General features: G+C 36.8%; 1 protein-coding gene across 1 annotated transcript in view; it reads right to left on the bottom strand.

Annotated features, from left to right (window-relative positions):
* Window positions 1-851: 851 nt before the first annotated feature.
* The window catches only part of ADAM22 (ADAM metallopeptidase domain 22), a 160809-nt gene continuing 135454 nt past the window's right edge, over window positions 852-26206 (bottom strand). The window contains exons 23-32 of the mRNA XM_083376399.1: window positions 25654-25759; window positions 24944-25034; window positions 22972-22989; window positions 20934-21128; window positions 18365-18465; window positions 18023-18089; window positions 15246-15356; window positions 12539-12625; window positions 1544-1667; window positions 852-1017 (exon numbers count right to left, since the gene is read on the bottom strand). Coding sequence (XP_083232525.1) covers window positions 997-1017; window positions 1544-1667; window positions 12539-12625; window positions 15246-15356; window positions 18023-18089; window positions 18365-18465; window positions 20934-21128; window positions 22972-22989; window positions 24944-25034; window positions 25654-25759 — 921 coding nt within the window. The 3' untranslated portion in view covers window positions 852-996. The remainder of the gene's footprint in view (window positions 1018-1543; window positions 1668-12538; window positions 12626-15245; window positions 15357-18022; window positions 18090-18364; window positions 18466-20933; window positions 21129-22971; window positions 22990-24943; window positions 25035-25653; window positions 25760-26206) is intronic.

The following is a 26206-nucleotide window of genomic DNA, read 5'->3' as shown; positions in this document are numbered from 1 at the left end:
TGAGGTAAAGTTTAATTTTGAATGGCACTTAGACAAATGAGATAGAAGGGCTGGATAGTTTTGATAGGAAACCATTTTTGAGGGGAAAAAATGAAAAACGAAGCACTATAATTGCCAATTTTTCCTCCTGCAGTGCTGTTTTTTTTAATGCCAGATATCATACATACCTTATATCCAACTAGGCTATTGGACCATCTATCTCACTATTGTCAACAGAGGCTGTTAGTGCTTTCCTGGTTTTTCAACAAATTATTCTGTACCTATTGGCAGATGAAATTCAACCTGAGACCTTTGCATGCAGCTAAGCTATATTCATGAACCTGCCATGAAATATCTAACTTGATTCCTAGGTTTTGTAGCACGCTCTTCAGGCAAAAACCTAACTACAGTGCTCATATTTCCCAACTGTCTGCAGATAGCTTTTTGCTGAGAATGTAATTGTAACAGGTTAAAAAAAAATCATTGTTTTCTTATCGAAGCTGTTGTCAAAATATTTTGACTTTTTAGGACTCAGCTGTGGAAAAAAAAACATCTTATTCCTGCATGCTAACTCTACTACAGTAAAATGAGTAACCCCTTACACATGGATAGTGGCAAACAGAGGTTCATGCACACAGCATAAATGATTATGTACCAAATTCTGAATCACTCTCTTTTAGATATTTGGGGACATGTTAGACCAGGAGAAAAAAAACACCATTAGGACTTCAAAAGCAGTATCTGAATGTCTATATAATATCTGACATCATGCACAGTATCTTAGCATGTTCAGTTCTGTCTATACCAGGTTAATATCTTTTATTTCACAAAATTTCAATCAACTGTAGAAAATTCAGTGTCTTCCTTCAATGGGAGAACTCGCTTATCCTGTGACTGTATCTTTGCTCCATCAAGTTGTCTGCTGAGCAGATGAATGTTCAGTGATTCAGTGATGCTGAATTTATATAAAATTTGAAGTAAATAGTTCTGGTGACAGCTCAGGTGAAAGCTAAATACTTAAATGGATGTCTCCCATAGCTGTAAAAAGAAGAAAAGAATGTCTAATTGTAGGACAGTAGTTTCTATCTGTTCCTTATGCAATAGGAAAGCCTGGCAGCAGTTTGATAGCTTTCAGGACAGTGGAATTACAACCCATGCCACTTTCCAGACATATGGTAATGCAGCACCAAAAAGCTTTCTAAGAAATCGGATTTACAGTAGTTTTTTTTCTTTCTTGTTTGGCAGTACCCCCAAATATGCCTTTAAAAGTATGTTGCCAATGGTGGGGAGGCTAAGAAATGCAGTGGGTCAGAGCCATCTTCTCTTATTGATCTCGCTCTTTGCCTCAACAGGAATGGGGTAGTCCTATTTTTAGAAGGGATAATTAAATGCCTGGTGTTCTAGTGTTCTCTGTAGCCCTTTGCTTGCCCATTCCCACTTTTCTATTTTTAAAATATTCAGCTGATCCATGTTTCAATTTCAGCCCAATCACAGACCAAAGACCTCTTATCTTTCCCCAAACAGATGGCTCTTCCACTAAAACCAAAGAAAAAGTCAAGCATACCCTGGCACTAGCTCTGTGGGCCTTCTTCTCCTCATCAGGCAGTGGAGGCATGGGATATGGATACTTTCTGCTGGAAGCAATGGAGCCAGTAGATGATGAGGGGGACTTTGCAGGGGAAAGAGTCCTGGAGGACAGAGACAGAAAAGAGACACAAAATGTCTTGGAACACCAGAAATTGCAACTGACTGAAAGCTTTGCTAAGAATCTCAGTTAAATCATTTCATTCTACAAGGAGAACTAAAGGATTCTAAGCCATCATTTGGGGAAAGCACTGTCTCCAACACATTTCTTGAGGACATTTGGTTCATATTAGTGCCAGCTCTGAGAGGATCTGGTCCTTTCTCAGCCATGAAGCAACATGAAGCTGATGTAATTTCTTAACATTTTTGCCATCAAATGATAAGGAGAAATTATTATGCTGACATCATTTACAGAAATGAAAGCAAAACAACCCAATGTTAGTTTGTATTGTTGTTAAGAAGTGTAGCTATAAATAATTTTGCCTCACACTTTGCCTCACATCAGATGGCTTCAAGCAAGTATTCTTTCACTCAGGTAAAGCAAATAATACTGGTCTACCTTATCAATATGGATTTGCTGAAGATATATATATATATATATATATATATATATATATATATATATATATATATATATATATATATATATATATATATATATATATATATATATATATGAATGAACTATTGGTCTATCTTCTAAGCAGCCTTTGTCAACCTTATACTGGAGTTCCCACATGGGCCATGATTGTGGCCAGTGTCTTTTGATTGTGGCCACTGTCTCTACTAGATGACACGGATTGGGGAAATTTGTTTTGAAACTTTAGTGAAAGTTATTGTTCCATGTTTGCTTTACATATTTTGGAGTTGCTTGAGAAAGTACAAATAAAATTACTGAAGAGATCAGTGACATTAGGGACAGTCAGACTTCTAGTGACTGAGTGCCTCATTCAATGTTCGAGAGGGTGTGTTCACAGAGCCAAAGAAGGTGAGGCCACATTATGCATTTGGCAAGCAAGCTTTTAGGTTTTTGTTTTGTTTTAGGGCTTCCACAACAATATTTTCTTTCCCATTTCTAAAGGATCAGAAATGATGCACTTGGCTTGTATCAACCATGGTCAAGAGGTCTCAAAAGCTGCAAAGAGAAGACTTAGCTACATGTGATCCTGGGCTGCAGGTTTTCCACTTGTGATATACCCCAATGCAATTTATACCGATAGCAATGTGTACAGGTAGTCCTTGATTTACAACCATAATGCAGCCGACCCATTGTAGTTTTAAGTTGTAACAGTCATAAAATGGGTCATCATGTGACTGACCTGATTTTAGTTTTTTGCAGTATGATCATAAGGGGTATGGTTTTCCCAAAAAATAGAGGTCTGGTTTTCAATAAAACCATTGTAAAACATAGTAATGTGACTACAGAATACTGCAAACAGCCATAAATATGGCTGTGTTGCCAAACACCCAAAGTGCAGTTGTGTAGCTGGGAAGGCAAGGGGTGACTGTCAAAACTCTGGATTTGGATTTTAAGTCCCCTTTTTCAGGTAGATATTAACTTGTCAAAGACTTCCTGTACCTACATCAATGTACCTCAGACTTTTAAAACTAGGTGTTTTCCATATATTTTGGGTTATAACTCTCACATTTCCCAGCTGATAAATCTCTGACTCAGTTAGCTGAGAATCGTGATACATTTGAATGCATTAGGACAGTTTCTGGTTACGGACAAGTGAGAGAGAATTAACTAGCCCAGATCTTAAACATCATGTTTTAACTAGCCCAGATCTTAAACACCATGTTTTAAAAGTCCATCTCTCATTTCACATTTCCAAACTATAAGTGCACAGAGTTGCAGCTCAAGTTTAGAATCAACAGAGCAGATCCATTTATCATGTATATAAAACAAAAATAACACAGGCATGCAGTTTAAAAGTTAGAATGGTAAATTATGAAGAAACCAAGGCAAAATGCTCAATCAGTACACATGCGAGCATAATTTAATATGCTGTAGTTCCAGCCAAACTTGATGTCTGAGGGCATTGGGGGTGGGACAGAGGGGAGAATAAACAAATGGACTGAAAGAGTAATCAACATTTCTGGACAAGGTGGGTCAGATAAGCAGTAGCAAGTCAATATTTGCGTCACATATAAGGCATTCTATTTTTTCCAAGTCAATAAAAGCTTTTCACTTTTACTCACAAGACCAAGAATGATTGATCTCAGTATCAAAGGAACCAAATCCTGTGCAAATATTATTTCTGCACCAGTCCTTAACTACGTTAAAAGAGCCGTGGGGCCATGCTTTTGAATTCCAGGCCTAAAATTTCTGCAACGTCCTACTTCTACTTAAGGTAAAGGTAAAGGTTCCCCCGCACATGCGTGCTAATAGTTTCCAACTCTAGGGGCCGGTGCTCATCTCCGTTTCAAAGCCGAAGAGCCAGCGCTTGTCCGAGGACGTCTCCGTGGTCATGTGGCCGGCATGACTAGACGCCAAAGGCGCACGGAACACTGTTACCTTCCCACCGGAGTGGTCCCTATTTTTCTACTTGCATTTTTACATGCTTTCGAACTGCTAGGTTGGCAGAAGCTGGGACGAGTAACAGGTGCTCACTCTGTTACGCAGCACTCGGGATTCGACCCGCCAAACTGCCGATCTTCTGATCGACAAGCTCAGCGTCCTAACCCATTGAGCCACCACCTCCCTCTCACTTCTACTTACTTGGTACAATAATTTATAAAACAATTCTATTTTATAAGATGGGGCTTCTTCTCTGGAGAGAGTCCACATGATCAAATATCACTAAAGCTACCATGACCGTATGAAACTCTTACGGTTCGCCTGGTGCGCCAGTTGCGGCCCTATTTGGACCGGGATGCTCTGTGTACGGTCACTCATGCGCTCGTGACCTCTCGCCTTGACTACTGTAATGCTCTCTACATGGGGCTTCCCTTGAAGACCACTCGGAGGCTCCAACTGGTACAGAATGCGGCTGCGAGAGTTGTCTTGGGAGTTTCCCGGTACTCCCATGTTACACCTTTGCTCCGCGAGCTACATTGGATACCAGTTGTCTTCCGGGTGAGGTTCAAGGTCCTAGTTATGATCTTTAAGTCCTTACATGGCATGGGTCCGGGTTACCTCAGGGACCACCTGCTGCCGGCGTCAACTTCCCTCCGCCCAGTACGTGCCCACAGAGAGGGCCTCCTCAGGGTGCCTCCGGTCAGGGAATGTCGACTGGTGGCCCCCAGGGGGAGGGCCTTCTCTGTGGGCGCTCCGGCATTATGGAACCAACTGCCGGTTGAGCTCCGGATGGCATCTGACCTCCGATCCTTCCGTCGCGGGTTGAAGACCCACTTATTTGAATTAGCTGGTCTGGCCTGATGGGGGAATATGGGTTTTTAAATTGATTTTTAGTATTTATTATTGTTGTTTTAACTGGGCACTGGTTTAATTTCCTTTTAACTTTTGTATTGTTATTTATATATGCCCTGTGAACCGCCCTGAGTCCCTAGGGAGAAGGGCGGTATAGAAATCAAATAAAACTAAACTAAACTAAACTAAATATAAACAGCTGCTCTCACATTAGGCCATATTTACAAACTGTATTTCATAGAGGCTGTGTTATTGCTCTATTGTCAGAGCAGCAACACAGCCTTCACGTGACAATGTGGGCCTTCACATCAGTAACACAGGAAGGGAACTCTAGAAAACCCTGCATTTTAATTATATGTAAGAAAATTTAAAACCAGTACTTTAGTTTTCCTATAATTCTGAACCATTCTCAAACTAATTCTCATCTAATGTGTGAGAGCTACAACTCCCAATAATTTCCAGTCCACACTATAGAATTGTAATCATTCCACATACAGAGGAAATCAGGTTGGAAAAAAAAGCTATACTAAACTCAAAAATACAACTATTAAGTTACAGTACTTACAGTACTGTTTTTATACTGTAGTATAATTTCATGGCTGCTGATGCTATTTTTTTTAAAACAAAAATTATTACTATGGGGGAAAATATAAAAGCCAAAAACTCAGCTGATCTCAGGTATTGTGTTACTTGGATAAAATATCAAATGCATTCAAATAGAGAATGGCTGTCAGGCAAGTGGACCTCAGTTAAGGATTTTTGTTTTGTTATTAATTCATACAGGTATGCTATCCATTTGTTGCAATCTCAGAACCTATTTAGGCACAGGTGTCTCTACCAAACCCAATGAACATCTTCAATCATTGCCTCAATCGTGAAGCAATAAAAGAAGAATCAAAGTTAATGACTATTCCACTGTGGGCCATTTATTCTTCATGAAGTTAGACAAAGTACCTCCGTAAACATGCAATTAGTTTAGTTCAAAGATCAGCAATCTGATGCCTCCAGGTAGACTTGAATTTGCATCAAGCCTGCTAAAGTGATTAAAACAAGGGAGTATGACAGTTACAGTTCAAAATAACTAGCAGGCATAAAGCAGACTATGCCTGATTTAGGTACTGTAAATCCTGCAGTCATGTTGTTGTTGTTGTTGTTGTTAGCTGCGAAGTCATGTCTGACCCATCGCGACCCTATGGACAACATTCCTCCAGGCCTTCCTGTCCTCTACCATCTTCTGGAGTCCATTTAAGCTCATGCCTACTGCTTCAGTGACTCCATCCAGCCACCTCATTCTCTGTCGTCCCCTTCTTCTATTGCCCTCGATCTTTCCCAGCATTAGGCTCTTCTCCAGTGAGTCCTTCCTTCTCATTAGGTGGCCAAAGTATTTGAGTTTTAGCTTCAGGATCTGGCCTTCTAAAGAGCAGTCAGGATTGATCTCCTCTAGGACTGACCGGTTTGATCGCCTTGCAGTCCAAGGGACTCGCAGGAGTCTTCTCCAGCACCATAGTTCAAAGGCCTCAATTCTTTGGCGCTCAGCCTTTCTTATGGTCCAACTTTCACTGCCACACATTGCAACTGGGAAGACCATAGCCTTGACTATACGCACTTTTGTTGGCAGGGTGATGTCTCTGCTTTTTAGTGTGCTGTCTAGATTTGCCATGGCTTTCCTCCCCAGGAGCAAGCGTCTTTTAATTTCTTGGCTACAGTCCCCATCTGCAGTGATCTTGGAGCCCAGGAAAATAAAATCTGTCACTACTTCCTGCAGTCATGCTTTCCTTTAAATAATTTTACATATTTATACAAATGTATTAAAATATCTATTGCTCTGGAACACTGACTTAACATTGACTAACACTAACTCAATGCAACATATCTGAGGGGGAAAAGACATTGTTTAAATGATATTGATGTAGCAAGATTTATTGGGAATGCTAAATTCTCTGGTTTGGTTGTGCTTCATTGCTTAGATCAGATGAGAGAAATCAGCATAACTTAGAAAGAAATGGTAATAAGTGAAGAGCTCAATTAATAAATTTACCATTTGAAGTGCCCACAGACATAGTTCATCAACCCAGTCTAGTTCTTCCCTCAAACAATTATCCTTCAAATACTTGGGATTTCAATTTCCAGAACTGGCCAGTTCTAAGATTAGACGTCTAGCACATCTGAAAAACCTTGGGTTGGCAGACTGATCTATGTTATTGATCTTGTCTACTATTGCATCATATATGCACACACAAAGCATCTTGCACAAAATGACATTAGACTTGAAACAATGCCATTTCCCAACAAGTTACTCAGGAGGTCATTTTAGACCAGTATAGAGGCTACAACTGTGTATCCCAGTAAATATGCTAAGATTTCCAATAACCTTACTACTATGTTTAAACTTACTTGTTCAATAATTTATCCCCAGTTCTTGATCCTATAAGAGCACACAGTATATCAACTTTCTTGCTGCATAGCAATCTCCCTATCTGAACTCAGTGACTCTCTGGATAAGCTTCTGGTCTTGGGAACTTTAATTTGCCTATTCTTGATGGAGGGTTAGAGATAGCTTGTAAGTTCCTGGTTTGTAATTTCCCAAATCATTTAAGGTCCAACACATAACAGTTGTACACCCAACTGATTCTTCTATCAATCTGATATAATCTGGATTTGGGTGAATTAGTAGTTTCTCTGTTCTCATGGTCAAACATTATTCTCTAGGTAACCTACAGGTGCAGATGCTCCACTCCAATGCAGGAGCCAGACCTATTAGTCCAACACAGATGACTAACAAATCCAATTGGATTAATCACATGCCTTTTCATGGTCTGACCAAAGCCCTAGAATGAGAGGACAGCCTGACTCTGGACTAGATCAGGCCCAGAACTTCCCGATTTATGGAGGAATGAAGGGATATAAAGTGGGAATGAATGAAGATACCCACAGCAAATGATTAGATCTGATCAAACATGAGTTATAGGGGGCTTATCTTGTAAAGAAGGCAAAATGCATTTTTCCACCCTTATTGAATACACAAATAGCCATCCAGAGACCTTGTTTTGGGTTAATACAGCCCTTCTGGGAAGGAGACGCTCTGGGCTCACTTGACACTTGACAGATAAAATTGACCAAATCCATTCTAAGTTAGATTCTGACCTTGAAGCAAATCCTATAGAGGTGATAACAGCTGAGCCTAGCTCTATTATCTGCAGGGATTTTGATCTTATTGTGCCTGAGGATTTGGAAAGGTTTCTTGTGACTGTCAGTACTGCATTGGATCCATATCCCTCCAGGGTGATCAAGCTACTTGGGAGGAAGACTAGTGGCTGGGTGTAGCTGTGGTTAATTTTTCTTTAAATGACAGGGTGCTCCCACCATCTCTTCTTCAAGGGAACATTATTGGAACAGGCCATTTTGGAAATTTTCATCCAGTTTCCAATCTTTTCTCTTTTAGGGAAGATAGTGATTGTGCTGCAACTTCAAGGGATGCTGATTATCTAGACCTCTTTCACCCAGAGGCTTAACTTTGGCACTGAGATTGAATTGATCACACTGAATTGATTGAATTGATCACACATTTCTGGCAGGACCAGGATGAGGGTAGTGCATTCATCATCACTCTTTTGACCTCTTGGGGCTTTCAAAGATCATGATATCCTTCTGGATCAGTTGGAGATGGGTTATTTAATGTTATGCTGATTATTCTCGTTCTTCCAGGGCCACTTCCAGTTGGCATTGATAGGGAGGAGAGATCCAGCTCTCAGCCCCTACTTTGTGGGGTGCTGCAGGGTTTGGTCATTCTACCCTTCTATTTAATATCTATATGAAAGGTTATCCAACAATTTGGGGTGATGTATAATTAGCATGTACCTGGGACATCTGAGAGACATTATGAAAAATTATCTCAGTGCCTAGTGGCTGGGGGCACCTACAAAAAGATTCAATTCAACCCAAGTGGGTGGCCTTTGGTTCTGAGGATTTTCTACCTTTACTTCTGGATGAAAAGCACTGTCTCAGATAGAACTAGTGCACAGTCTGGAAGTCCTTTTGGACTCAGGGCTCCTGGTGAAAGAGCAAATAGCAGTGGTGACAAAGAAGACTGTGTTGAGCATCAGTTGTCATTATTCATAGACGAGGGTGTCCTACTCACAGTCTTTTATGCTCTTGAAATTGTCTCTTTGGACTATTGTAATGTACTCTATATTGGGCTTCCCTTGAAGAGCGCTTAGAAGCTTCAGTTAATGTGGAATGAGGTGGCACAGATGATGGCCTGTGTCACTATTGATGTGTTAGCTGCATTGGCTACCAGTTCCCCTCCAGGTGCAATTTAAAGTGCTGATAGTCACTTTTTAAAATGAGTCCCTAATAGCTTGGGATTAGATTATTTATAGAGCATTCTCTTCCTGATTGTTTTACCTGTCCAATCCAACAGGAGAAACATGTTGTGGGTGTTATTGGCCAAGAAATGTTGGCTGGCATGGCTTTAAAGAAAAGGTTTTTTTTTTCTGCTGTGGTTCCTGCCCTCTGGTTCCTCATCACCAAAACTTAGATTGCCCTTCATCCTGCTGAGCTTCTGTAAGGCCTTGAAGACTTATTTCTGTGCTTGAGTCTGGGTCCCTGGATATATGACAGAGCCAATTTCTTGGCTATGCTGAAGGCCACATATGATTCCCCAGGCTATATGGGAGATGGGAGGCAGTATTAATCAAATAAATAAATAAATACTGAAAATAAGTATATCAGTATATCAATCTGAACCTTATCTTATGATGCATAATCCTCTCTGTCACTCAGAATAGTTAAGCAGGTAGCACTATTGCTCCCTTTCTATCATTCTCATTAGAAAACTATATATTCTATCACACGGCTTTTTTCATTTTTGTCTGGAATCAATCAAACTGCAGTTAAGATATAAACAGAAAAATATACTAACCTCCTTTAGTTTATAAAAGTATTTGAAAGAACATCATGTATTCCATGTAACCTAGATTTTTTTTTCTTTCTTCAATGAACCCCTGCATAGGTATTTGTCCTTCCTGGCTTCAAGAGAGCTCTTTTCTCTTGAGGACTAGGGCAAGATAATGGTAATTGTAACTGCTGGAGATGGTAGAAATCTGTATTTCTGGTTATTACGGTAGCTTCAAACATTTGCATGAGCAAACTTCTGAATAGTAAAGACCGCAGTGTTTTCATGTTTTCAAAATATAGGAATACTTAAAACAATTGTCTTCAGTTATATTCCCTGCATTAAGTTACTTTCCCTGCACTGGAAAATTTGCATTCAGTTAAATACAAGATAAAAAGTCTCAGGGCAATTCACAATGTGGATTTCATCCTATCAAGCTGTTTCCCTAATTTATTGGAGAAAAGAAGGGACTTTATTCTTCCAAACTATGACTAATGTTCAGAACCTCAGCCTTTCTATTTATCTAGAAATCTACTGATTAAGAGTGAACTAATGGTAAAACCTAACTTTTCTACTAGATTTTCTACTGATCTTTCTTATATTAGAACATCTGTTTTTAAGTACATTCATTTTCATATTCTGGAATTTTATTTCTATGAGAATTATCAATCTTTCTCATTTCATAGACTTTTGGTTTCAGTAATGTTTATGCAGATATCCCAGCCATAAAAACAAAAGAGTGTTTCATGTTAAGTTATTTACTTGAAAGTAATTGAGGAGAAATAAAAACAAGATAGATTAAAGAAACAAATAAAAGCTTATTATGTCATCTATTCTGTGTGAAACTATAAGAAAGCCATCAGATGTCAGACAAATAAAAAGAAAGAAAAGTTTTGACTATTAATTCCCCATAACTTTATGGACAGAGGAGGTTTAAGGAAATTTTCTCTTTTATGCATCATGACAGTTAACTCTGTATCAGTGTAAGAAAGAAAAGTGTAATGTGTGTTATTGAACATTTTGCATGAATATAGGGTTTATTTAGGTGTATGTATTTCTTTTTACTCAGGTCCTCAAGGCATGATTGATAGTTGGTTGCAGAATGCAACAAGAGCAGTTTATGAAGGAATAAAACATAAATGATATACTCAGCAAATGGTTCAATACTGAACAGGAAATAAAGCAAGAATGTACAATGTCCCAAGAGGTTTCTAACATGTATGAATAAATGTATATGGACTGCTTGTGACGAGATTAGATGTATATCGGTTAAGGAACACTAATACACTTTTGTACACAGATGCTGGACAAGACTCTTAATGATGTGCAGTTAATGTTAATTTCTATGATGAAAAAATATGAAAAATAAATGTATCAAAGATCAAAGTAAACGTATTTCACAGGGATGAATACTTTCACATTATATGATAAAACATATATGGTGAATAGATGAATTGGTGCACCTAGACAGAATATTTACTAAAGATGAGAAAAGGAATGGTTAGTTTTTAAATGTGCAAATGCTAGTATAAAAGTAATCAATAATATGGGTTCTGTTGTGAGAAATCAAAACCTGTCAAAATAAAAGAGATATACAGAATAATAAGCTACACCCCTTTCTGTTACATGATTGTTAAAATTAGAGCTAGGTGTATCAGGACAGCACAAACTTCTCAGGCCTTCTAAAGCACTGCAAGAATGGCGCACTATTTGGAGAACGGCAGGCTCTGACTTTTTTGCAATGTTTTGGAAGACCTCAGAAGCTTTCAAAAGCATTGCAAGAACAGCACTAGTGGTCTTGAGGCCTGGTGTGACTACCAACTACTTCACTTAGGGCAGGCCTCAGCAGCAGTGGGAGGAAGATGGTGAAAGTTACCTAGTGGCACAGGGCCTACAGAGCTGGGGATTTGTGCTGTGACACTGGGGTGGCTGGCTGTAACCCAGGGCTTTAAACAGAGGCCTGTAGGCCATGGTAGCTAACTGAATCTGCTGAAGACCAGGCCTTTATTTCAGCCCCAGTGTCACTGCTGTGCAGGGCAGCAAAAGGGCAGAGATGGGGGGAGGAAGATAAGTGGATGGAGGGAGTTGATACAACCTGGTGTTTAAGCACCACTTGTTCGGTGCCAGTTGTACTTCAAACGGTCTCTGAACAAATGGTTGTTAACAAAGGACTACCTTTTACCAGATAAAATTCTGCTCACAGCTGCAGTTTAACACATTTTTTCTTTTCTACAAGCATTTGGAAGATAATGGCTTAATGTTCTAAATATCTTCTCAAACATTTGAACAAGTGAAATTGACCCCTAAATATAAGGCCATATAATTGCACATTAAGCACATTGTACAGTAAAGCTATCGGCTCCAATGCACTCATTTTAAACTATCGATGCTATTTGACTAGTTGAAGACTCTGATCGTGCCCTTAAAACATTATTTGGCATTAAATAAAGAGAAAGCTGCTGAAAGCTAAAGATGGTGATGGGAATGCAAGCACGGTGAGCATCATTTTCAAAAGGCTTCATTAAGGCATTCAGAAAAGAATTGTAACTGCACAATGAAGCCCCAAAAAGACAGCCATGAACGAAGAGCCCTTGGCATCTTAAAAGAAATTACTTGTATTGGAACATACAAGAGAGGGAGTTACATAATACGTGGTATATGCTTAAACCAGTTTCTTAAAGATTAGAGAGAATTAATTCACAAAATACCTAAAGTAGGGTCCTTCAGTGTTTTTATTCACATCTTCTACCCACTTAGCTACATTATATTCTCTTTTGAACCATGGATTTAAATACCTGCAAAAAGCAATGGAAGGAACAAAGAGAGCAGAAGAAGAATAAAGAAATATCTGAGAACACACAGCACAAGCTCAGAAAAGATGCCTTTAACCCTCATTATAAAGGACTATAAACCAGTGCAAAGAGACCCCCAGAATATATCCATTTAAAAATTAACTTAAGCTTACATGTTCTATTTATTTGCCATGAATCTGTCTTTGTGTAAAGGCCATGAGAACACAGCACAACACCCGCTTTTTAAAACTTGAAAGAAGAACTCATTATAAACTGATTTTAATGTTACTTAGTCCTCAGAGAGTAAAGAAAAATGAATCATAAGTAGCCAGAATAGGAAGCAGTGCATCACAACAGTATAACATGAAATTTCTATCAATCCCTCAAAGGTGAACATTATTCTCCTAAACAGGCTAATCATGTTATTTCAAATCTATATATTTAACCTTATGAATATAACAAACCATTATTCTTTGGTGTCATACAAATGTAAGTATAAGCACCTGGATATTTACAAACCAGATTCAAGAAGAAGCCTTGATCTTGTTTTGTTGGCAATACTGTATACTGAAAATATGTTGTATGTGTGTGTCTTTTTAATTGTATCATTTCTAGGAATACAGTTATTGTAGGAGGAAGAGAAAATCTTATTGATTTGCCCAATATGGATTCTTTGACTGATCCAATCTTAGAATTCCTTCTTAAGCATCAATTTTTCCTGAGTTACATGACAGCTGTTCACAAACAATAATCTACATAACTAGACACTCCAAATATTTTATTTTTTTATGTCACTGAAGATAAATATATGGAAAAGTTTAAGAAAATAGCTGATTCCTGTGTGGTAAACTGCTATATGTACTACTATTTGTTGCTAGCCATTGAATTAATACTTCATAAATATGGAGTCCATATTTTAGATTACTAAATAAGTAATTTAAGGGATTAGATTAAGTAAGGGAATGTATCTTAGTATCCCAAACAGATACTAAATAACAATACAATAATTTGCAATCTTATGCTCACCGATTTAAAAATGAATCCTTCTGAAATCAGTAGGATTATTCAGATGGAACAGTCTTCTTCTATATACAAGCTACCCCTACATAAGAGATAAAACATGAACTCTCTGCTCTACAGGCATGAAAAGCTAGGCAATTTTCTGCACAAATTGCAAGAAGTCAAATCATGCTGCTGATCACTATCACATACAACATGTTACAAAGTTAATACATCCACTTAGGACCTAACTGTTTTTCCAATGTGCAGTATAACTAATTACACGGGAGCATTTCATAATTTAGCAGAGAAAAAGGCAATTTAATGTTCTTTAAGTACCTTGGATTAGAAATCTCATGGTTTCTTGCTCTTTACTGTGATACCTGGAACTCATGTGAGTTGAAACTTAAAATTGACAGGTACAGGGTGCTTATTTCAACCAAGATTCATGTCATTTTCGTCATTCTGCTATCCCTTTAGATGGCCATATTTTAAAATCCTTGGTAAGAGTTGCCTTATTGGGGAGATGGGTGGCATAAAAATTTAATAAATAAATAAATAATAAGCCATTTTTTGTTGAGTTTAGTAGAGGTTGCATTCTTAAAATAAATCAAACCCAGACTGGGTTAGTTGATGAAATCCATTGCTCCAATATTATTAGGATAATAGCTGTCCAAACTGCAACATTCCTTCCCACTCCCATTGCTTAAGCACAAACATAGCATCAATTTTCTATCAGCAGTAACTGCATCTAATTAACAATAGCTTGAAAAAAGAAGCGCTTGATGTTTTCCAGCTCAGTTGCTAATTAAAAAGTAAAAGTTAAAAGTATATCTGCAGGGCAATTTGCTAGCAAAGGAAAGGCACACACAGCAGGGCACTCTGTGCCAATTCTTGCCATTCCAGTGGACTTGTGCAAAAACTAATGCCAAACCTTCAATCTACACATTTTATTGGAACGGTTCATTTGATAAACATGAAGCACTCCTTATCTGGATTTTGTAAAAGATAATGTTAGCATGGCAACGAAAACATGCAGCTGTTCAGACAATAGAGTTTTGAGGCATGTTCGTACATAACCATTTAATTTTTCTAATCCTAGTGATCAGCTTGCACTTATAATTTAACATCATGCCAGTTTACAGAATTAAAACAGGTTAAAAAGTCATCTCTGGGGTAACTGTGCATCACTCATCATTGATACAGAGCAGTGTTCCTCAACCTTAGCAACCTTAAGATGTGTGGATTTCAGCTGTCAGAATTTCCCAGGCAGTCTGCCAGCTGGGGAATTCTCCACCCATCTTAAATTTGCTGAGATTGAGAAACACTGATCTAGAATAACCTGTCTGATCAGATGGTAAAACTGTTGCGTGAAATGCCTTAAACTAAATCAATGGCTTTAATTGGTTTGAGCACAACATGCAATAATGCAAAGGACCCTAGATTTTACAATAGTGTAGGAGGGGGGAAATTAGACATCAGGCCAGCAAGGAACAGGGCTTAGCTAGCGCTGCCATCAGCAGAAGACCTTCCAAGCAATCAAAATTCTTCATCACAGTAAAATTTTGGAAAAGGAACTTTGGGTAAAAGTGGCTGCCAAACTAGAAAGGCAGGTGAAACTGACCTGTGATTCCGATTCCCTGTTTGGGAGTGGTGAGAATCCCCCTGGCTTATGCCTTGGGGTGGGATTTGATTGGTGTGGGAAAGCCCAGGCTCAGAAGCATGGGATACCCTGCTGCAAAAACACAATATATAATAGAAGAAAATCTAAGCCAAAGTCTATATAGTTTATAACAATGAGGAAGATGCACATCTAATGGTAAAGTTAGTTTAAATTAACAGACAGCCAGTATGAAAACTTGGGACATGCTTTAACACATGCTCTTATGCAATTATAAACAGTCTAGTTTTCATAGGTGAAGAATCTATATAACCATCCATTTATTTTTGCAGGCATTGGAATGAAATACATTTTACTAGAGTCAACATTTAATCAACAAAGGGAAATCACTGCAGAAATTGTTTTTCACTGCCAGAAATGATCTTCCATTTCACTAATACACCAAGAAATGATGTATTGACGCAAGAAAAATTGTTACTTTATAACTCTGGCCTTTGCAGTCACCAAGGCAATATTTTTCTGTTCCTACAGCCACTTCATAAAAGCTAAAGAGAGATCTGATGGTATTTTCACTAACTGCAGTCAATCATATTGTAAAGCATTTTTGAGGGTGAGCTGCTTCCCCTAATTTCATGCTGCCCATTTCCTCCACTGCTATAATTCTGAAGAGGAATTTGGAGTATTCTCATCCATGTCCAATTACCAGCTGTGTATCCTAAGCTGAAGAAAAATGTGATTACTCTTAAACAACAGTTTGTTCTGAATACGGCAACTGCATACTATAGCTTGTTGAAACTAGAAATGAAAACTACCAAATTCTTATGTCTAGAAGAAAATGTTTAAGGCAGGGAAAAGTTCTGCCTAATTTTTTATTTATTGTAACATCCAAAGTCATCCACTGCTTTAACCAAGAATCACTGTCTTAAAATAAAACCACCAAAAATAACTGGGAGGATTGGGGAACAATTCATATCCATTTGCAAAGAATGGCCAGAGGTTATGAAATTTATTTCTCAGAGCTATGGATGGCTTGTTGTACCTTCAAATCCAGTGACTACAACCTTGATGTTGGCTTATTTAGGGCAAATATGTCATTTATACCTAGATTAAATTATTTAAAGTAGTGCAATTGTATCCTTATGCACAACGTATGAATTGCCTAGTTTGGTACTGGATTTTAGACCAAAGTACAGATACCAGATCTGGATTCCAAACATCTAGGCAGCAAAAAATTATAATGAATATTTGATATTTCCTTGCTGTTTCCAGTTAGTTGTCTACATTTTTGCAGTCCAGTTCTGATAAGTGGAACTCAAAACAAGTGATTTTAAAAAATCTTATAGAGTGAAACATTATCTGTCCTATTATTGTCTGTGACATGAATTATTTGGGTTACTTTGTAATAAAAGCTTCTCTGCACAATCAATAACTTTCACTGAAATAGTTACTTATATTATTCTAAATAATGTGTAACTAATGGGAGAAAATGATAGACAGGAAGAAAGGGTTCCAGAAACAAAGTTTAAGCAGCTTGCAGATTTCTTAAAATCTTTCAAGAAGCATCACAAAAGAAATTTGCAACACAAAATTATTCCAAATGTGATCTTAATACATTACCCTGCCCCAATATATTTTATTTCTTTACAAGAAAAGACACTATAATGTTATCAAATAATTATTTGGAAACATTATGGAGTAATTTTGAACTATGATTCCTAACTAACTTTTCTCCTATTACAAGACAGTACTGAATAGTCATTTGCATTAAAGTGAATCAAGAACCAACTTTGATCACAGAATACTAAAGTATTGTTTGTCACTATTCAGAATAATAAAGCAACCTAGGTGAATGTGTCTAGGGATTCAACACTGTAGAACAAGATTAAATGGATAATCAATATGGCAAATGTCAATTGATTGACCATCAGTTGCTCCTTGTTGCCCTCTTTGTTGCAGTAAAAAATACCCTGAAATAACAAATTGAATTCCTATAATCCACCATCTGCACAGAGGTCTCTAGGAGCTGCTAAGTAATTTTTCTCCACTCAGATTTTCTATTTCTAAAAGAAGTTTATTTCCCCCAAAGATGAAATAAGGGAAATAAGGGGACAAATACCAAAGTACTTCAAAAGGAAAATGGCAGGGGGGAATGTCTTCTGCCTTAACTGAAACTCTGATTTCCTACGTTAAGACACAAAATGCTTTAAGTTGAAAAAGAATAGTGGTATTTGGACAATAGTATGATAATGAAGCCCATAAAGCAAGGGTGTCAAACTTAATTTCATTGAGGGCCACATCAGCATTGTGGTTGCCCTCAGGGGGCTGGGTGGGTGTGGCCAGGGTGGGCGTGGCCTACTGGGTGGGCGTGGCTAGAGTGTGTGTGGCCTAGTGGGTGGGCATGGCCAGCTCTACAATGTTCACATGAAGGGTGCCTATGGGGGCCTGGGTAGGAGTGGGACAGATCTGAGGGTCTCTGGCAGGAGGAGGGTCTCTGGGCCAGGGCCAAGGCAGTGGGGGCCGTTCCCTCACTGTTTCCAGGATGGCTTCGCGGGCCGCATGAAACCACTTCGCGGGCCAGATCCAGCCCCCGGGCCTTGTGTTTGACATGTCTGCCATAAAGGGATAACAGATCATTTGCCATCCTATTTACCAGCAGGCACTTTTATTCAAAACATGTAACATCTAAGGGTCCATATCAAATATTTAAAAGAAGGAACTGAAACAAAACATAGCTTGAGAGCTTCTCTGTTTTCCTTTGTCAACTAAAAGGCCAAACTTACTCAGTTGAATTAGACCGTGGCCTAAATCTTTTGCCTTTGACTTTCTTTCTGTTGCCTCCTATATTACCTGAAAGAGATCAAAACATAATAGTAAAAAAGATAATAGTAAATTATAATTTTGGAATTCAGGCATTCAGCAGCCCTAAAGATACATACACAATGTGTTTAAATCAAACTGTGTTTTATCTAGCCAAATCCTAGGCTAGAGAAAAAAGGGAGGCAGAGCTGATATCAAATCTTTAAAAGTCTATTATGCTCTAATACCATCTAAGAAACAATCCAACTTCTTTAGATAATCATGACTCAATGAAATCTGTCATGCTAAACATGAGTGTTTCCCACCTTGCCATGAATTACTCCTTGGTCTCCCATTTTGACAGATGTCTGAAAGATTCTTTGCATCCTGGATTCTTTCACTCCATGAATGAGATAAGCCGTTTGACCTAGGATAAAGAGCAAGATCCATATGCAATGGTTGGTTTTGACATGTTGGTATTTTAATAATTCCATTATTAACTTACATATTAGGCTGAGGAAACTTAAAGTTCTTCCTGAACATCCTCAACTGTCTACAAAAATTAATTAGCAATGCAGATTATTTCAGTTAGATTTCACATGTCCTGTGGTTTTTCCTTCACCCAACACATCTAGGAGGCACCAGGGCATTGAAAGCTATTCTAAGCTTTGTTTTACTCTGCAGAATATAAAATTGGGATAGGAAACCTTCTGAATAGTATTTGCACAGAATAATATGTTGAGGGCCAAAGCAAGCAGTAAGAAGACTCAGAGAGCAAATTGTAAATTGGGGACAACCATTCTTTCTTAGACACTCTGCTTCTTCATATTGTGTGACACAGAAATCTATAGTCAATGGTCAGAAAATACTTATCAGAAAATTGAAAAGGATTCTTACATATCAGTTTTGAGGGTTACATATGAGTTTTACTATTCTATAAACACTGGTTGCCCATACACCAAAATATAAGATATAGGAGGAGTGCATACCAAGTGTTGTTATTAGAAACAATAATCAAGCCAGTCTTCTTTAGCCTGATGGTCCCCAGAGGTTTCTCAACTACCATTCCTAGAATTTCTACCTAGCACAACCAGCAGGTGGAAAGTTAGGAATACATAGAGAAGGCTGAAACTAACCCTTGTTATAAAACTCTTGAATAGTATTAATATTCTGATTACTAAGTAAAAACTCGGTTATTGTATGTTTCAGAAGATGCAGACTTTAAAAAGTGTAATGTTCTTAAGAACTAACAATTGAAGAAGGAATTGCTGAAAATAAGTAGTAGAAGACACATAATAAATGTGTAATATTTAAGCAATGCCCATTTTAAAAGTTAGTCAACAACTTCATAGGAAGAATGAAACTTTGGCACCTTGCAAAAGTTGTTAAAAAAATCTTAGGAAACAGATATTTTTAAAAAATTCTTAAATTTATTTTCTGGAAACATTCAAGAATTGAACAATCCACATTTTTCAAATATGGTTCTCAGAAAAAATTCAATATCAGTCAATTTTGTCAAACAATTCAGGACTGATTTAGTTATTTTTCAAATAGGCATCCATCAGAAAGAGCTTACTGAAGTTTAAAAAAGGGAAACATCTTAATTAGATGACTATTTTAGCACTATAATGTGGTCTTTATTACAACTTTCTACCCATCTCCAGGTAACTTTTAATAAAGTTACATCCATATATTGTAATTAATGTCTGTTTATTATTATGCTACTTTAATGGTGGTCACTTACAAAGCATTAAAAACACTTTGATCATTCTTCCTGCTAAAAATGACAAAGTGACATATCAAAGTGACTTTATCTGCTTATGATTATTAAATAGAGATAAATTTATTACTTGAAAATAATGAATATTATCTTCTTCAGTAAATGAAGCAATTTCCAGTCCAATGCTTCTAAAATTTGAGGTTGCTGCCTTTAGTCTCCCTTTCACAGAAGAAACCAAGGCATTTTTTGCTCATGCACTGCTTAAATATTGCAAGAGGAGATAATCAACTGGATATAAAATTTAATCTAGTAGAATCAAAAATCTATGAATGTCTTTGTGGCCTGATCTGTAACAGAACAATCTTTTTACAGGGCAGCTGGTTATAAGTAGAATTCTACTTCATGCAACATTATTGTGCATATATCTTATAAGCCAACCAAATGATTTGCTCTAAACATACATGATTGGTAAAGATGTGAAATGTAAACTGGAAATGCAAGGTAAGGTAACAACAAAACACAGCAAAGTGGTGATAACATACAACATGTATATTCTTACATTTTGTTCATCTATTACAATTGTTAAAAGTATGAGTTAAAATATCCTCCATCTTTGGTTACTTGAACAAGCTATAAAATAAAGCCAAGTTTGGTGTTTTGTTGGCTTTAGTGTTTTCATGGTGTCATAAAATTGGAAAATTTCCTCAAAAGCCCACTAACTCTTTTAGGATCTATAATGAAGGATGCAAGTATCCCATGCCAAGCTCCATCCTATCTTTTCAAGTATTGTTTGAATACAAGAATGATAACCGGATAATTACCACTGAACACATGTCAGCAACTGGAAATAAGCTACTTCCAGGCAGAAAATGAAGATGGCATTAGTATTAGACATCTCTAATTAGTATTAGATGTGTCTATATTATCAATGGAGGACAAGTTCAGCAGGAAAGACATAATTTTAGAGCTTGGAAAAAACTAGTTAGGCTGAGCATTCCTGTGACTTTTGTTTTGTTTTGTTTTTAAGTAGGGTCAGAAATAGTCTTACAGCAGAACATTTCCTTGAAGTTTAGCTAACTTCAAAATTTGTGATGCAACAGTCAGCAACCAGAGATGGAGGAATGCCACTTTTCAACACAGCCCACAAAAGGAAGGAAGGAAAGAAGGAATCAAACCTGCTGCAAAACAATGAAAGGTTCTGACTAATGGAATAATGTGTGATGGAACAGGTAGAAATCTGAAAATGCGACAGAAAAGCAGACCTCTTCTTAGAACTAGATGCAGAGTTTGTGCTGACTCCAGGTGGCATGTCGCTATAAAAGGAGTCGGCCTCACCAGGCTTTTTAACATAATCTCCCTGAGGAATTTGTCTAAAGCATAATAAACATTTTGAAGTCAGTAACAACAGAATACATGCATAGGCTGAAAATACATTGACTTACTCACTATCTCTCTCTCCAGTCAAGAAAAAAGAGTTAGCAAGCGGTTAAATTATTTTATCTCACAATCACACAAATAAGACAGGTGATAGAGGAAAATAGGCATATATTCTATAGTACAAAAATGTATTTCCAAAATACATTATTGTTTATCTTTTAGTTTCTAAAATATTTACATGTAATATGCACCAATGAAATGGAATAAGCTTCCTCATATTTAAAGTAAACCATTTTATGAAATTGAATTAGATTTTCCTAGAAATGAAGTCATGAATCCTGCTGAAACATGTATTTCCCTGCTTCTATCCCATTTAATGACTATAGACATCTTTGTCTTCCCCCATTTTCCTGGTCAATTGATATAAACTGTTAAGAAAGTTTTGCTATTCCTCAATCTTGTATGGATGTTACCTATAAATAAATGGCTATGACAGAGAGCTTTCTATGCTTCCTGCCCTCAAAACCAAAGAGATCACTCACCCCTATTTTTTTTAAAAAAAATGCAGCAAAGAATACTCTTCCCATCTCCCTAGCAACAGAACCATCACTATTTTTTGTTTGTAAAAATTCATAGCTATATAAATAAATAAAATATATTCCAGACTTTTGTCCATAACATTCATTTGAACACTAACGAATTAAAAAAAAATTAAAATTCACTTCAGAAATTGCAATGAAATGTATCTGAGTTTTCCATGCAGTTAAAGAACAGTTAAATGATGTTATTTCAGAAAGAGGTGATAGCACATTTTAAATTACACAATAAACAGTAATAAAACCAAATGCATTTGAGGGAATTTCCTGAGGGATACTCAATTTAAGGCTGAACCAAAAATACTGTTTAGAACTTTATTGGATTGAAAACAGGTTGAGATGGTACAATTTTCATAACAGCTTGAAAAACTCATGGGGGTTTTTGTTCCTATATTTGTGCAATCGTATAGTGACCCTAAAATTAGTGTTTGCTCAGTGCCATATTGCTAATTGTATTCATTTCTTAAATATGTTGATTTCTCTATATAAAATCTTTTGTTTGTACATCCCAGAGTGAACAATAAAATGCTTTCAATCTGCACTGACACCTGAAGTTACACTGGGCAGCGACATGAAATCAGATCAGACTCAAGACAGTATATCTGATTCTTATTCTACATGTCTCTGACTTTTAAAAACATATTTTTTTAAAAAAAACATGATGGGTACCAGATGGAAATGAAATCATATATATCTAAATGACTCCATCTAAAAAATTGTAAAAACCAGTAACTTAGTTTTGTAAAAGACAAATTCATATGTATTCAACAGGAAAGTCTTTGGAATCCTAGTAATCTAAAGTGTTTGAGAAGTCATTAATCAATTGGCCTGTTAATTGGCTCTGTTTTTGAAAGGAAATGATCTTAATTAATCTACTGTACTGTATCTAGAATGTCTGGTAGCACCTTAACAATTAAGATGTTTAGAAAATTACACTTTTCTGGATGGCAATCTAGGGATAAATCTTCAGTATTTTGATTGCTAAGGAACAAAAATTATAATAGAAAATATAAACCCAAGGGAAGGAAATACTAAAAATTAAAAAAAGAGACCAATTAGGTTATTTGTTGGTGACAAGTCCATAAGTAAACAGGGTTTTCAGTGGAACATAAACACAATATGGAGTACTTTGATTCACATATATGTCTATAAGCATTCATACCCCCTAATAAGTAAGGAACAGGGATTTTTATTTCAAGCATTCTGAGGCAATATGGTCACATACTTTATTGGCACATACCTCTGTCTTCGATAGTTTCTTACAAGAGAAAGGAAGAGAGATAAAGAATGAATTATCACATGGCATTTGCTTTCACTTTATTTAGTGTTTTAAAGAATTTTTTGTATCCCATAAACTCTGAGAAGAAGAAGGCAATCTTACATTTTCCTTCATATGATAGTATCTTGTGCCATTAATCCATCCGCTCCCTCCCCTCACGTGCAGACCAAAAAAATTTGAGAGAATTTCAGGGACAAGATAAGATTTGATGTAGGAAGTCACTGAGATCAGATCTCACTTTTGTAAGCAATTCTAAGGAACCAAGCTAAAAATGCTAGTAGTTATTAATTATTTTTTAATTTTTAATTTAATTTTGTTGTACAGGTAGTCCTCAACTTACAACAGTTCAGTTAGTGACTGCTCAAAGACACAATGGCACTGAAAAAAGTGACATGACCATTTTTCACACTTACAACCATTGCAACATCTCCGTGGTCAAGTGATCAAAATTCAGACACTTGGGAACTGACTTATATTTATGACGGTCACATAATCACCTTTGGCGACCTTCTGACAAGCAAAATCAATGAGGAAGCCAGATTCATTTAACAATCGTGTGACTAACTTAACCACTCCAGTGATTCACTTAACAATTGTGGCAAGAAAGGTCGTAAAATGGAGCAAAATTCATTTAACAACTGCCTTACTTAGCAACAGAAATTTTGGGCTTAATTATGCTCGAAGTAAATCGAGGATTATTTGTATTTAAAAACAATAGGCTGATGTGATGAAAAAGTAGGAGACACATTTTTTCCTGACAAGTGCATACAAAGTACGTTTTATATTCAACTACTTTTTTTTTTTTTGCAAAATAGCAAGAAATGAACTCGTAATATTTCATTTTCCCTAAATTTAAAGAAAATAAAATTCTCCTCTGGTACTTGATCTGGTACCTTAACAAGACATGCTTGACATGAAAAGTGGAGTTCAGAAACCTTGACTGTTAGGAATACAGGAAACCTGTTTATTGAAACTAAAGATTCATGCACCACGACTGATATTTATGATCTCTGGAAACCTGGAACTCTAGTCAACTGTTATGATGTCCACAATGATAAAACAGATACTTCCAGGAAAGCAGGATTTCACCAAAATTCTATTAACAACTGATATTTCAGGGGCACGTGGTCTGTGAAAAGGCAAAATGCCTTCAGTTGGAGTGAGTTGCAAGAAGCAACAGGCAATCAAAACATATTTCTCTCTTGTTTTTTAGATGATATAATTCTGATTTTTTCAGAAAATTAAAGTGCTCGCTATGTTTGTCAGTTCTACATGGATCAACCCTTTTTTCTTTTAAGATCTTAGAACTTCAGTGCAGGGCACTAATAACTTGCCCAGCTTACTGGAAAGGCATTTGTCAATAGAATTATTCTCTCTCTTCTCTCTTCTTCATCTCTATAATCCACAGCAGTAAATTCCCTGTAGTTCCACATTATATAGAAGGGGTTTTTTGCCCCTTTTGAAACTATTGTAAATCAGCTGCAGTGGGTAACACCAAGAAAGAAGTTGGGGGGATTTTCTACTTTCTCTGCATTATTTTCAAAATTGTATAACAATTTTAACATGATGAACAGAATTTAAAATTTTAGATCCAAATGTAATGAGCTTTGTTTGTTTCCATCTAATGAGACAGATTTCTATACTTTTAAAATTAAGAGCACATCAGTTCTTTAATGCTGCACTAGTATTTTCTTCACTGGATCTATTTAAAAATAGATAAATATTTGAAAATGAAGATTTTTTATTTAATTACAAACTAGAACTTTAAATCTAATTAAAAATTAAATTATTACATTTTCTGCTTTCTAACTGTTTTTTTCTAACTGGTGAAACCAATGGTTTTGTTATTTTTTTACTCTTTGTTAACACATGTTACCAACCATTATCTTATTTCTTAGCTTATAATTTTTTTATCTATATATAAATTACTTACCGGTAACCCCATGCTGTTATTCCCATAATGAGAGCCAACACTAAAATTGTACCAGCAATAGCACCAATAATAATATTTGTGCTAGTGACACCTAGATTAAAACAAAAACAAGAATTCAGTGCATTACCACTGGAGAATTCCACTTACAATTACACAATCTTTTTTCTTTTAATGTAAAATTCTGGGACACTGAAGTGAACAATGAGCCACACAGGATTCAAGCTTGTGAGAGTCAAAAATAGTTGTTATTCTTCCTAATTCTATATATAACAATGTAAGTGTGGCTATAATTGAACAGGACCAAAATATGATGGAAGTGTTAAATAGTGGGTTCTTTGGTGCAGGAATGAAGACACGGAACAGAGTACAGGATACCTCATTGTTTATTTCGTGCTGGAACTGTACTGGGGAAATGTCTGCAACTAGCTGCAATATATAGTCTAGCCCCTAGGCAGCAGCCAATAGGATTGAATCAACCATTGCCGCCTGGAGATAGCCAATTGCAGCACAGGAGACTTGTAGTCTGGGTTGCTGGAGAGCCGTTAGATGCTCCAGCAACCCACGTGGTGTTTCACAAGAGCCCAGTACATAACAGAAGACTCTTCCCTTAAAAATGCTAAATGAAGAATCAGTACCCTTAATTATGTACAGATCATGTTCAAGCCATTTCACATGAATAGTAACATTGCCACAAAAAATGTATAACTCACCTGAATTGTGCAAGCTTCCATCAATAATTGGTTTCATGAGACGCTTGCTGCAGTCTGCACCTGTCCATAACTGCTCACAGACACACTGCATTTCATTACTGCAAACCTACAATGGATGTAATTCAAATTTAAAACAGAAAAATCCTAATATATATTTCCTTGGAATCTAAGAAACTATTGAATTTTAAACAATGTATTATAATCTCCCATATTTAATTAATTGACCATGAAAGGATAAGGTACAATTCATTTTGTTTATTTATATCCCATTTTTATTATTTTCATAATTTATTCTTCCTCCTATTTTTCCCATAACAGTCCTGTGAGGAAATTGACAGCCAGAGTTACCCAGCTGGCTCTCTACCTGAATTAGGACTAGAATTCCCGCTCTCGCAGTTTCTAGCTTGATGCCTTAACCATTACACCAAACTGACCCATGGTCCTCATATGGCCTTCACTCCCATTATGGGAATCTATAGAGCTTCTTCAGGATCCTCCACTACATTTTGGTGACAAGTTTTCAAGATTTTTTTTGGTCTTTAATATAAAGTTT

This window comes from Vipera ursinii (genome assembly GCF_947247035.1).
Source record: "Vipera ursinii genome assembly, chromosome: Z".
NCBI classification, from domain to species: domain Eukaryota; kingdom Metazoa; phylum Chordata; class Lepidosauria; order Squamata; family Viperidae; genus Vipera; species Vipera ursinii.
The sequence above is the reverse complement of the archived record's forward strand: the minus strand, read 5'-3'. Positions and strand labels throughout refer to the sequence as shown.